Source organism: Chelonus insularis, unplaced genomic scaffold (genome assembly GCF_013357705.1).
Source record: "Chelonus insularis isolate UGA/USDA-ARS -01 unplaced genomic scaffold, ASM1335770v1 scaffold_714_pilon, whole genome shotgun sequence".
Lineage (NCBI taxonomy): Eukaryota > Metazoa > Arthropoda > Insecta > Hymenoptera > Braconidae > Chelonus > Chelonus insularis.
In genome coordinates, this window is record NW_023276795.1 from 2,154,895 (window position 1) to 2,168,864 (window position 13,970).

The 13,970-nt window shown below is 28.0% G+C and overlaps 2 protein-coding genes and 1 long non-coding RNA gene across 3 annotated transcripts in view; 2 read left to right on the forward strand and 1 right to left on the reverse strand.

Annotated features, from left to right (window-relative positions):
- Positions 1 to 10,806, reverse strand: part of LOC118073942 (uncharacterized) — an 85,722-nt gene extending 74,916 nt beyond the window's left edge. Inside the window, exons 1-2 of the long non-coding RNA XR_004691154.1 lie at positions 10,708 to 10,806; positions 10,552 to 10,590 (exon numbers count right to left, since the gene is read on the reverse strand). This is a non-coding gene — a long non-coding RNA (uncharacterized lncRNA). The remainder of the gene's footprint in view (positions 1 to 10,551; positions 10,591 to 10,707) is intronic.
- On the forward strand, positions 110 to 10,239 carry Swip-1 (EF-hand domain-containing protein D2 homolog Swip-1). Its single transcript, XM_035094755.1, has 4 exons — positions 110 to 674; positions 9,005 to 9,152; positions 9,292 to 9,426; positions 9,585 to 10,239. The coding sequence occupies exons 1-4, from the start codon at positions 505 to 507 to the stop codon at positions 9,717 to 9,719; spliced, it is 588 nt and encodes a 195-aa protein (XP_034950646.1). The 5' UTR covers positions 110 to 504; the 3' UTR covers positions 9,720 to 10,239.
- A 182-nt stretch (positions 10,807 to 10,988) lies between the features above and the next one.
- Ate1 (arginyltransferase 1) lies at positions 10,989 to 13,839 on the forward strand. Its single transcript, XM_035094580.1, has 8 exons — positions 10,989 to 11,434; positions 11,525 to 11,651; positions 11,800 to 11,951; positions 12,085 to 12,521; positions 12,708 to 12,863; positions 12,940 to 13,112; positions 13,258 to 13,528; positions 13,621 to 13,839. The coding sequence occupies exons 1-8, from the start codon at positions 11,329 to 11,331 to the stop codon at positions 13,774 to 13,776; spliced, it is 1,578 nt and encodes a 525-aa protein (XP_034950471.1). The 5' UTR covers positions 10,989 to 11,328; the 3' UTR covers positions 13,777 to 13,839.
- Positions 13,840 to 13,970: the final 131 nt, after the last annotated feature.

Consider the following 13,970-nt stretch of genomic DNA (forward strand, 5'->3'; position numbering starts at 1 on the left):
ACATGTGTACCAAAAACAGAGAGGTAAAACAGCTGTTTCTGAAGAAGAGGCGCAAGCGCTCCCGTGGGCCGGGAAATTGCGAGCTGGGGAGGTTGACGTTCAAGCGCCAGCTGAATCTAACCTTAGTCCACGCGCGATCGTTGTCGTGTAAGCACGTTTGTTGTTGTTTATTATTTATCAACTGCACTAGTTAACTAAAGCATACGACTCTAAAACAAAACAATCGAAATAAATAAGTAAACAGTCGTAGAATAATATTCGATTGAAGTTTCATTGTTGTCAGAAGAAATTTCGAGTTATGATAAAATTGGTCCAGAATCGACGTCAGAGCAATTAAAATAAAGAAGAATTAGAGGTCAAGTGATAATCGATACAAAGGTCTCACGTGTCTGAAGGCCATACAGCAGCTAAAATCTCCAGACGCTGCGAATTCTGTGTCGACCTTGAGCTGAACCAAAAGTTTTGAAACGAAAATAAAAAGGAGAAAGGAACGAAAACAGAATTATGCCAGCAGACGCAGAGCTCAGTACAATTCTCAGTCGAAGACAGAAAATCAACGAGGATCTGGAAGAAGGCAAGGAAGTGAAGAAACAATACAGATTTGTCAATGTATACACTGAGTTTCATGAACTTTCCCGTCGAGAGATCAAACAGTATGAGCAGACTTTTAACAGGTAAATATCATTTATCTTTACCTTTTTATGGAAGAATGAAAAAGAGAAGCATTTACAGAGAACAAGTATCGATAACTTCCGTATAAATCAGGCATCGAAGCCACACCATATGCAGGTGCAGATTGTAGAAGGTTGTTGTCGATGGCTTTGTTTTTAAAGCCTACTCAGTCTTGAATTACAAGGATATTTTCTTCCATTCCTTTTGGTTATTCTTATTCTTAAGGATTATTATTATTCAAAATTTCTAGACACGTTTTACAAGAAATTCCTTCTCTCACTCTTTCTTCCCCCTTTTGAACCTTCATTTATTATTTATGAGAAATATTTTCACTAAAAAAAATCAGAAAATTATTTATCACAAATCTTTGTGGACATAATAATCAATTCTACTTTTTTTTATCAATTTACCTTCGAATAAACAATAATTAGATTTTTTTTGTTCGTGTATTTTTATTATGTATGAAACTTAAAAATTATTTATAGAGAAAAAATTTTTTTTTATATCCTCTAGTGTATTTGTAGTCAATCGATAATTGATATTTTTTTATTTAATTTATTTAAATAGAATAGTAAATGAGTACAATGAATCGCAAAAAAATCTCCATGAAAAATGAAAATCAATTTTAATGAAGAAAAATTTGTAATTCAAATTGAAAATAATTTTTTTTTTTTTTTTTTTTTTTTTCAAAGAATTACTAATTGTTATCATCAGAAACTTAACTCAAATAATTTCAATGTCTAAAATTTTAAAGGTTATTAGAAATACAAATAAGATTAGATATTAGATTACTAAATTATTTTCATAGTTATGAAAATGTATCATATGAATAAACAAAACTATTACATGTTATGTACTTTGTCATACGCAGTAGGTTGGAAAACACACGTGTTTGAATTCACAGATTATGAAGACATGTTCAAATATATAAAATATAAATTATCATCCTACTTTTTGATTTATCGATTGTAAATCGAAAGCGATTTCAATTGATCGCGCTAAGATAAAAAAACATGTCTCACAAGTTTTTACATATACTTTCTCTTAATTTATCATTAACATATGTAATATATGAATGATTTTTACAAAGTCATTCTTAATGAGTTTACATTATAAAATTGACTATAAAATTAAGTTGCTACTTAAGACTCTGCAATTAATAATTATGACAAATGGAAATATTCTTTAATGAATAAAAAATAAGTCTTAATATACTAATAAGTATGCATTGATATAATTCATAATAATATAAAAATAGTTACATTTTATTATTTATTAACGTTCTACAACGTATTCATAGTCATTCCAGTTTAGTTCCGGTTACGTGATGATTTATTTCTAGTATTTGCCAATGTTCCTAATTTATATTCAAACAATGAAGTTTGCTCTGATTTCAAACTCCACAGTCGTTTACATTGGGATGAATCATAGAAGCAAAAAATATTTATAATTTACTGTAAAAAAAAAAATGTTGTAAACGTACACTCCGTGTCGTCGTAAAGTTTTCTTTAAGAAAAAATCGATTGTAAAACTTTAAATTTTGAAATACATTTTTCATTACTCTTCCTCAATTTTAAAATTAATTGTAATAATTTGAATTAATTAATTAATTAATCTTAGAATAATTAAAAATCGTTTCTCAGTTCAATTTTAAAAATTACGTTTTAATCTATTGATTTATATGAATGCTGGTTTCTACAGGATTAAATTATTAAATGAGACCATCAGAAAGTTAATTAAGTTAATTTTTCGCTATAAAAAATCATGTCATTTTCTAAATATTGATAATATTGTCGTTAAGCTATTTAAAGATACAAATGATACGATCATAATTAATTCACGTACTTGTAAGATTGTAACGGTCTGATTCAGAGCCAATCAATTTCTGATATTATTTATTGATTAAATGTACTCTGTTTCTTGAGACAAATCTGTGCCATGTATAAAGCGTCAACTAAATCAGTGCAACTTGTAATGAAATATGAATAATGTCATAAAGGTGTATATTAAATTTCGTGGTGGGTCAACAACCTGCATTTCTATTTTTGAAATATACATGTAATTCTGATGACTCAGAGAAATTTCTATAATTAATCCTACAGTACATCTGATATTTTCATTAAAAAATAACCGAAAATTATTTAAAAATGACAACAGAAAAAATTTCATTAAAAATCCTGCAAAAAAATATTTTTTTCTTTGATCATTTTGTGTCCAATTGTTCAGGAAAAAATGTTGGAACTTCAAAGAAACAATTTAAATTGTAATATAGTCGTTGTAATAATAAAAATGACTGTCATAATAATTTTTTTTTCAATTACTGCAACCATATGATGATAAATATTTTTTTTACAATAAATAAATGAAAAAAAAACTCTAAATACTTGAAATGAGATAACAAAGCACGTGAAACGAACATCTCAAGTAGTCTTCCATATTTCTATGAAATATTGGCAGGAAACACCTGGACATCACGCGGTAAAAAATGCCTAAATGCAATACACCATGTTCACAAAGTGCGTCCCTGAGTTTACTTGACGCGCCCGCACCTTTTTTATTGCATTATTCGAGCTGACAGCGTATGCTATAAATTTTGAATATAAAATAATGTCCATTTACTCAATACAATAAAACATAGCACATTCAAACGAAAGTTAAAAGCATACATAAAAAATACTAATCCTAACAATAATAATTTATTTCTTGCTTAGTTTATTAGCATTAATAAACTACAATACAATGCTGTACTCTAAAATATAGCTCGTGCTTATAAAATATTTTAGCAATAATTTTTCAAAAAAATTCCTTTCAGTTTTTTTACACTGTCATAATATAATCTGTTTTATTTTTTAATAAATGCGCATAATAAAATATTAAAAATTTATTTTATGACTTTTTAAATCGCAACATATTCAACTATGACTCTCGGTAATATGACATATTTAAGACTCATAAATGCAGTATCGCCTTACTGGACCAAAGTACCATCACTCTGAACCTTCTTGACTCCAAATGCACATCATAATGTTGATACCTGTTGCTGTTAATAATCTGTCGTCAACGACGCCCACTTGACATGAAATCGTTCTACGCTTATAATTCTCACATTTATTCTTCTTTTCTTGACCATGAATTTTTTAAAATAAACACGACATTGTCTTTATATTAATATAAACACATTAACTTCATTCATAAATTCCCATTATTATAAGCTCTAACTCGTTTCCAAATATATCTTAATGATTCATTAAATTCATTGATTGGTATTATTCTAAAAAGTAAATAGTAATTACGAAAAAGTTCATAACGAACTAATTTTCCGGAAATTAATTATTTTTATACGAAGACAAGTGAACTACACCACTACAAATTTCTTATTAAGAAAAGTGTTTTCAAGAAAAACACTACAAAGTGCAATTTATTTTTTCTCGTGAAAATTGTTTCATTAATATCTTCCGGTAAATTTTGTTCTGACTAGGACAAAAACAACGTATATGTATACATACGTGAGTCATGACTCATGACACGTAATGTTGACCAGATCTGTGTTTTAACTTTGTAGCCCCTGACCTCGTCGGCTAATGAACCAGGCGCTTCCTGGTCCCATCTAATTGAAATGCTGCAATCAGGTCGTTCCCCTTGTTTGTCCTGATTTTTCAACATCATGACTACTTCCCCTTTTCAATCATCTATCATCATACAGCATACACGTTTAAACAATTGACCCGCATATATTATTAAATATGTGTTCACAAATATTTTCGTGTGACTAAGATATCAAAATTTAATATTCTAAGCATGAGATAATCCGTTATAGATGATCTAAAGTCATAGTACACGATTAGAATACTAATCATACCTAAATGACATCTGTCAAATCGTTTTAAATATTAAATATGAATATTAATAACCTCTTTTTTCTTAAACAACCATTTTTAAATAATTACAAATTATTTCCATTCATATTTTTTCACTGCATAATAATTATCGTTCAGATATACTTTTGGTCATAAAAATCATTCGATCTTTCGCTTTAAAGTCAACATTGTATTCTATTTTCCAGGAAAAATATACTCTTTCTCAACCAAACAAGTTCGAATTGTGTGTAACAAATTTCATTTTGGATATCTCAAAACAGAAATGAATCGTAAAATTCTAATTTTAGTTGAAAAGTATGAAAATAGTATGATATTTACCTCCACGATGAAATCTCCCCTGTGGAGTTTCAAAACTATTTACTACTTTTCCACCACCCCTTTCACGTCAAGTCATAATATGTAACACATGATCTAAATATAGTAACTCTAGCAACGTCTAACTGACTTATCTCATATAATCCATCAAATTATTCTGGCCAGTGGGCGATAATTAATCGATTTCAACTTATTACGTAATGAATTGCCTTGAATTTTTCTCCTAAATACATTTGGTAAATTAAAAATAGAAACAATAATGACAATCGGCGTTATAAAATTATTAGATGACAATACAATTTTTTTTTGTAACTTTCATTCACTTGCAAGAAGTCAAGAAATTGTTGATTCCACTTTCTATTCGTGAGTATTTAGTTGTCATACCACGTGTAAAAAATGCAAAGAAGACAAATGAAAGTATAAGAAATGGAAATTATATATTCTAATTGCTTCAATAAGCGTACAATCAGTTGGAAAATTCAATGTGAAAGGTTGAAGAAGAAATAGCATAGTCAGACTTACACATTAACTCCATTATAGGTAACGGTAAGTTGCGAAGTAAGATTGTGCAGCAGTTTGGTCGACAATTTTCCACCGACCACTTTTCTTTAACTGCGTAAAAGGAAATCAAGAAATGATGGAAGATAATTCATAAGTAATCAGAATAATAGATGATCAAAGAAGAAAAAAAAATCGAAACGATCATTCCAAATAATTTAGCATCGTTAGGCTGTATGATAAATTGTACATCATTTGGTTAAATTTCAGCTATCATCACGGCATCGTAAAATAATTGATTTATTCAGGAAAAAAGATAATTTATATTAACTACTGAAGAGGATACGTTCAATTATACAGTTTAATGAATATATACATGGTTGTGATTTCTATTAAATAGCTGTGATTAACAATTGTTTAATGACGGAAATAATGAAGAATTTCACTTTCTTCGGTGAAATTTTTTTTATAATTATCAGTAAAAGTTCATTAATCTTGATCAATAACGGATAAACAACCCAAAATTAAATACTATTATCCACGAATAATTAATTTTTGAGGAAGCATGAAATTTTTCTTGAATTATTTATAGAGAACTTGTTCCTTTATTGCAGTTCTATTATTAGTCATTTAAGGAGAAAGATTTTAAAGAGAAACTAAAGAACGAAAAAATTATTTGCCTATAAATATGATTTATAAACAATGTTAGCATTCAACCACAGTCATCATCAGTATTTAAAGTGATGATAGGTATAAAATAAAAAAATCCATAAATGTTGAAATCCTAACAATTTAAACTTTACTTCTTACTTTCAATTCTACCGCCAAAGTATTAAACGTCGTAGAGTTTACCTTGACCGAGTTTTGTAACCTGTGCATTGAATCTACAATCTTTGCACGAGATTCATTTCTCGCTGTAATGAATTCTTTCTATTTTCCAACATAATTACAGTAACACCATTTATTAATCAAATACACAATGTATATCAGTATTTACATGAACAAAAAGTTCAAAGGTTCAACACATCATCAACGATGTATTTACTCTTGCATTCTCGTTGTTTACATTACCTATTGATGGGTTCATAAAATGAGCATATCCGCAGTAACGTGGCATTAAATGTCTATTGAATAAGGATATGATTGTAAATTAATGAATATTTGCGGACGAATTTTTGGTTGAGTGTTACATTCCGTTATATTAAATTTCCTGCATATGCGTATAATGATAAGAAAAAGAAAATCAATGTAAGCAATGGTATTTCAAGACTTCCAAGGACTATCGATTTTCTTCTTGTGTTTGGTTGAAAAATGTGTCGAGACCTTTTATTCACATTTAAAGTCGTGTTTCCTATCTGCATTCATACAATAAATCTTTCTTCAATCATTCTCTTATCATTTGGAATTTAATCTATGGCTTTAACTTGATTAATGATATTCTGATAAATGATAGAGAAGTTGAGATTTTTGGAAACTCTATAAGTCTAAATAAGTAATAAATAACTAATGATTTGATAGTGGAGATAAAAACAATGTAATTATTATCCTTATTAACTCAGTAGAATTTCTAAAGTAAATATGTCAATTCAATCGTGGGTGTGAAAACCGGAAACGAAAGAAATCTAGCCTCTTTTAATAGTCAACATTGCCAGCTCCCACACGTACACAATAGTCAACTATCGACTTTTCTTGCTACTGCAGTTCTTATCGATCACCTTTATGTTCACATTAAAAACCGTTTACTTTTACTCATCTCACAATCAGTACGTAAACTTAGTAAAGAACTGAGTTTCAATAAAAAAAAAACAACGTCGAGTTAAAAAAATTGATTAAACTTTTATGCAGAAAACTAATAAAGTTGGAATGTATTTGTTTGCATATTGATTCTCATTTAATTACATTAATGGGAATTTAATTACTAATTGCTAACTATAATAAAACTGATGCTTTCATTCTAATGAAAAAAAATTATAATTCATAATGAAGAAAGTTATTTTTATAGTTTCAGTCAACTGAATGTATATCCATAACAAATAAATTTTTTTTTTGCAACATTTTTGCTACTCCAAAAATGAATGCAAAAATGTTTGAATAAATTCTAAATAATTTTTTTTCAGATAATAAAAATAATAAAAAATGTATCTGTATATACATATATACATTTTACTCCTAACGAAAGAATAAATTAGTATTTTAATTAATTAGCTATTCATAAAAAAGTGGTACAACAATCATGATTAAGATAGATAAAGATTAACGTAAATGAGATAACGAGATCTATTGTATTATACAACTATGAAAAGAGAGTAGGTTTATAATATAAGAAAGAGAATAGAACAAAGAAATACGATATAAACTGTCTTGAAACAGTATTTATGATATCGCTAAAAGTTCAACGTTGTAGAGAAGTATTATGACAATCGTAAAAATATAGTCTCACAACAAACGCATTTGAAATTATATGTTTCCGTCCTTTAATTAACCCCTGCAGCTAAATTATTTTTTAGTCGGTTGTTTATACTTTGAGACCCTTGTTAGGTTGATAATGAAAATGATATAAGAATAAAAAAAAGTTATAAACATATTCTGAAATTCATAAATCAACAAAATAGAAGTTGTTTGAAAATTCTTGCTGGTAGCAACTGGTTTTGTGTCCGACACGTAGGCAGAATATTAAACATTTCAGTATCTGGTGATTATCGTAGCGTGAGTTATCTGAATAGTACAATAATTTTGCGAAATGATTAGTGTCACACAGATGACAAATATCTGTAGAATGAAGTCTTTTTTTCAAATTCATCATGACTTTAGATATTTTTCTACAATTTATTTAATATTATAAAAATTTCTGCTTCAATTGATTCGATAGTATATAATAATTACTTGAGCTATAATTATTTCAAGTTTTTTTGCTGATCGGTAAGCTATAACTAAAGTTACACCAGTTTGTTATTCATAAATTAGCACTCTAGAATTTCCTAGTATTTATTTCAAATTAATTTAAATTTAAATCTTTTTGCTAATGTAACTTGAATACCTATGAGATATATTACATTTCTTATTATACAACTGATTGCAGCTGATATAATTTAAACTGTATCTTGTTTCTTTGTGACACAATTGAGACCTACATGCAACGTTTGTAATAAGAAAAGTGTTGAAAGCCTTACTCAATTTTCTAAAGAGACAGTTTGAGATAATTGAAGTGGTTTCCTTTTTTAATGTCATTTTTATTTCGAAACATTTATCACAAGTATGGAAAAATAAGTGACTTATATACAAACAATTTCTAACTTTTTTATGCGATATAATTTGCAATTAAAATATGATTTGTCTTCAAGCAACTTTATTTTTACGCTGTAAAATTATATAACTTTTTAAAGTAGTTTACATAATAAATTTTAGTTCACAACAAGAATTTAAAAAACGAGCGATAGTTTATTTTATTATTAATCTAAACTATTTTTAATTAAACTTAAAAACAAGTTTCTACTTTCAACCAGAGTAATGAATCTCCATGAATTATTTATCTCTAAAATCCCATTAATAAAATCAAAAGAAAAAGTATGCAATAAAAAAAATATATTGCTTCCATCATACTCTAATAACAATACTAAAACGATTCTCTGCTTTTGTTCCAGATTTGATGATGGTCGAGATGGGTTTTTAGATCTTTCGGAGCTTAAAAGGATGATGGAAGTCTTGGGAGCTCCTCAAACTCACTTAGGTTTAAAAGCCATGATTAAAGAAGTTGATGAAGACGATGACGGTCGTATTTCATTCCGCGAGGTCAGTATGCATATATATTGACTTCATCATCCCCCTATTATTTTAAAATCTTTTTTTTTAGTGAAAAAAAATTTATATACACGCATGTTGTTGGAACCCTATTCAGTTTATTAAATTTCATATTAAATTGCTTTTACAGTTCCTTTTGATCTACCGAAAAGCCCGGGCTGGTGAATTGGAACAAGATTCTGGGCTGGGACAATTGGCGAGATTAACAGAAGTAAATGTTGATGAGGTTGGAGTAACTGGAGCCAAAAATTTCTTCGAAGCAAAGGTAAAATTATATCAAATGGTTCTTTAAGTACATTGAATAGTTGATATTCAGTAGGGAGACGAATGTTCTAGAAAGAAATAAAAAACTTTTCTAACTCCAATTATTTTGAGTAAGGACCTAAAAAAAATTCTTATCTGATTCCATATTTTATTTTGTAGATTGAACAACTCAGAAAGTCAAGTAAATTTGAGGATGAAATTCGAATGGAGCAAGAAGAACGAAGGCGAGAAGAAGAAGAGAGAGCAGAAAGACGAGCACAATTTCGTCAAAAGGCTGCTATTTTTAATAATTAGTACAACTAAATATAATTTACTAACTTTAATTTATTGAACGTACGATCAACGAAAGATTTTAAACTTGATATTTGAATGATAACAAGTTTTAATAAGTAATGTGCTCGGAGAATTTTATTGGAAATTAGAGACTGAATGTCGATTTGAAAAAGTTTGTTTTGAAAAAAATAGTCTAAATTGATGTTAGATTTATTCAAAATTTATGCATTGTTAAATGAAGTTATTCTAGGCTTCTGAGATGAATTTAATCTTGTAAAACAAAGTTCGCATATGCATTCAGTTCGATTTTACATTTTAAGAATTTCAAGTATTAATTTTAATTTATTTTTGAATTTTATATAATAAAATTAAAAGAACAATCTATGCACTAAATAATATTACAGCAAGTCTGATGTATATCGAAGGATAATAGCTAAGATATAATTTAATTATTTTTAGTGATTGTTTTATTTTAATATGCATTTTACTTCAATATTTAATAAGATAAAATATCATCGAAATATATGATTTATTATTGTGATAAAAAATAAAATAAAAGAAAAAAAAAACAGAGAATGTTATAATGAATGTTTTGTGCTATAAATATTCTGTGCTAATAAAAAATAATAATTATAAATTATGAGTAATTTCTTGTAGTTATTAAAAAATCAGTGAGAAGTCAGTGTTAAGTTCATAAATAATATATAAATATACACAAGAAAAGTTAAATGCGAATAAAATGTAGTGTTGTCAGAGGACAGCGATGCAAACAAGATAAAATGAAATTTTGAGCCACTACCGTGTGTACATATTTAAAACTAATTGCAGCATATTAGAATTCCAAATTACTTACCATTTTTGATGAGCTTTTCAACATAATGCAAATCGGCTTCTAAAAAAGAATGACAAATTAATTTTTTTGAAATCTGGATGATCAATCTCTTCAAAATTATTTATTTTCATATTGATATATTCTGATTATATCGGACCTGGAATAAGGCTGACTTACTTTTGTAAGGTTCCTTCTGTTAATATTTGTTTTATTCTAATTCAAATTTGCGAATTCATAAAATTCGAACGAGTCTATTTTGCAAATCACAACTGAACACTCTTAGATCGGAATGGCGTAGAAGGAAGAGAACAGAAGTGTAGCGCCTCTATTGGCGAATTACTCACTGGGTAAAGAGAACTTTTTGTTATCGACATAAGTTAAAAACGCTAGCGTTATCATTATAATTATTTTTTCTTGGAGCTTCATAAAATGTATCAAAAATTTTTTTACTGATAATAATAACAACAATAATAATATTTATTTATTCTACTTAGAAAGGTGATATTTTTATAAAAGACTATTGTCCGTCTGAAGTGTTCATTTTTATCAATCAAATATTTTACCTCGAGAAACGACTCCGTAGTTTACTGATATTACATTAGAAAAGTCTTGGCTTTATTTGAGTCGTAATGAAATGGTATATTTCTTGGTTACTTCAGAGTTAATCGATTGATTTCTCATCATTATAGATGACAGATGATTAAAGAGAAGTTCATTTTTCAATGCTTTGTGATCAGTACTTTTTTTTATCATTAGTAATTTTCATTAAGTGTCAACCATTACTTAATTATAATAATTATGGCAACGCAAAATGCATTCAGTGTTGTCGAGTTTTATTTTAATGAGGATTCAAGTGAACACAAATGCGGTTACTGCAAAAAACGCAATGCTTATAAGCGTCATGGTGAGATGTTCATAATTATTTCTTCCAATATGTCAGTATAATATAATCTACTAGTATGACAATGTCATAAAATTATATAATTTTTTGTAGGATTGTGGGCACACCGATTGACTGTACGGGATTACCAAAATTTAATTGATAGAGGCTGGCGAAGAAGTGGGTGTTATTGTTATAAACCAACAAATGATCAGACATGCTGTCCACTGTATACAATAAAGTAAGGCCTTCACTCATGTAGTTTTTTCGTCTTTTATTTTTTTAAATGAACTTCTGAATTAAGCTACATGAATTCAAGAGATGTGTTTAATTTTTAAATGATGAAAATATTATTTCTATACTTTATTTAGTTGACCTTAACCTTCCAGATGTGAAGCCTTGGATTTTATGCTCTCAAAATCGCAGAAAAAAATTATAAAACGAGTTGCTAAATTTATCAAAGAAGGAAAAAAGGAAGAAGCTTATGACAAGAAAACACATAAACGAACGAAAATTCATCACGATTCTCTGAATGACATTGGTAATTAAAGATATTCTCGAACTTATCATTTATCAAGTTTGAATAATATTAATGCACCTATACGATTCTGTTTACCATGAACTTTCTTTGTTAATTATATGCAAATTAATTGTTAATTGTATTTATAATCTAGTGGAACCAGATTATTCCGAGCATATGGCTAGAGCTCATGCAAATTTATCGGAAAACGAAATTATGATGCGAGAAACAGAATGTGATAAAAAATTATCCTCAAGTCCTCAGGACAAAATACAATCAGAGTCTGAGGATATTATAGAAAATACTCCAGCTCAACCAATGATACAAGATATCGAATCTCTTAGCAATGAATCAAAAAAATCTTTAACTCAAAATAAGCCATCAAATACCTCAACCATGTCTGTCTCAGATAGTGATTTACCTAAAAAAGCTAAGCTTATGAGGATTGAACGTGCACGAAATAGACTATTAGCCAAAGGAAAGACGATAGAAGAAATTGAGCTCATTTACAAGAAAAAAAAAGAGAAAAATAAACCAAAAAGCCTTGATGAATTACTTAATAGTTTGACTGACGGAGTGAATAAATTAGAGGTAATATGGATAAAAATTCTACTTAAATTTTAAAAAAACTTCAATTACATATAAAACAGATACATTCGAAATTGATTTACTAATAAATAATCAATATTATATAACATTTCTTCTAGTTAGTTTAAGCTTTGTGAATGCACTTCTATTAAAATAATTAAAAAAAACATATTTATGTGACTTTTACAGCTGAAATTAGTACCAGTATCATCAGAAGAATTTATGGCAACAGTAGATGAGAGTGCGGAATTATTCAAAAAATACCAAATTGCTGTGCATAATGATGATCCATTTGATTGTGATAAAAAATCTTTTTTAAATTTTTTGGGTAAAAGTCCTCTTCATGTAAGTTTCTTTTGATAGTAAGTTCTAAATGTAGTTAGAATTAAGGTCTTTTATAAATTTCATTACTTTTTTAAAGCACTGGAAGCCAGAATCCGGACCACCACTAGGATATGGGTCTTTTCATCAACAATACAGGCTAAATAACAAATTGATGGCTGTTGGAGTTATAGATATACTGCCATATTGTGTATCAAGTGTTTATTTTTTTTATGATCCAGTATATTCTTTTCTTTCACTCGGTACATACAGGTACTTTGTCTAATTAATACGCTTTTGATTATTCTAATTGTTAGATTTTCTGTTGGTGATTAAATAATTCTCAAAGATTTGCAATTAATTATTCATTAAGATTAAGTGATTAAATGCATAATTCTGTTGATGAAAAAAATTGCAGTTCTCTAATGGAAGTACGTTTAGTCAGAGAATTAAATAAAACAGTACCAGACTTAAAATACTATTATATGGGTTATTATATCCATTCAATTCCAAAAATGAGGTACAAAGCAAAAATGAGGCCTTCAAAGTTACTCTGCCCTGAAACTTATAAATGGTTTGACATAGAACGTTGCTTGCCCAAATTAAATGAAAATGAATACTCAAGACTTAATGAAGATATAGATGCTATTGACGAAGATGGAGTTATTGGTTTTGAAACATTGTTGAAGGTGATGATTTCAAAGAATCTTGTTAAAAGTAAAAAAAAAAAAAATAATTTTATTTACTAAATTAATTTTTTAAAAAATTTCTTTAAATCCAGGTTCCAGTGTATTACCGTGGTAGAATGTTATATCAGAATGTACGAGAGATTCGTCGTAAGTTCGATGATAAAAAGGATGACATTAATGAAGTAAAAGAGTATGCAGAAGTTGTAGGTAAAAAATGTGCCCTTAATATGTATTTAGTACGAACCTGAAAAGTACTCAATTATAATACTAATGGTCACTAGTTAAATAAATATAAAATGTTAAACAAGTAATCCAATATCATAAATCTCTAAAGTAATTTGAATTATAAAACTGATAAACATCACGTCCTTCATCATACACCGTCAGTTTTTATTCCAGATTGTGTATTATTATCCGGTAATTGTATAACCATAATTTACTT

What these genes read in the sequence shown, in the direction of transcription:
- Ate1 (XM_035094580.1), top strand. Translation starts at nt 11,329, where the DNA reads ATGGCAACGCAAAATGCATTCAGTGTTGTCGAGTTTTATTTTAATGAG. An exon ending in CGATTCTCTGAATGACATTG is followed by an intron (nt 11,952 to 12,084) that starts GTAATTAAAGAT and finishes TTTATAATCTAG; the next exon opens with TGGAACCAGATTATTCCGAG. An exon ending in CTTTCACTCGGTACATACAG is followed by an intron (nt 13,113 to 13,257) that starts GTACTTTGTCTA and finishes AAAAAATTGCAG; the next exon opens with TTCTCTAATGGAAGTACGTT.
- Swip-1 (XM_035094755.1), top strand. Translation starts at nt 505, where the DNA reads ATGCCAGCAGACGCAGAGCTCAGTACAATTCTCAGTCGAAGACAGAAA. An exon ending in TATGAGCAGACTTTTAACAG is followed by an intron (nt 675 to 9,004) that starts GTAAATATCATT and finishes CTTTTGTTCCAG; the next exon opens with ATTTGATGATGGTCGAGATG. An exon ending in AAAATTTCTTCGAAGCAAAG is followed by an intron (nt 9,427 to 9,584) that starts GTAAAATTATAT and finishes TTTATTTTGTAG; the next exon opens with ATTGAACAACTCAGAAAGTC.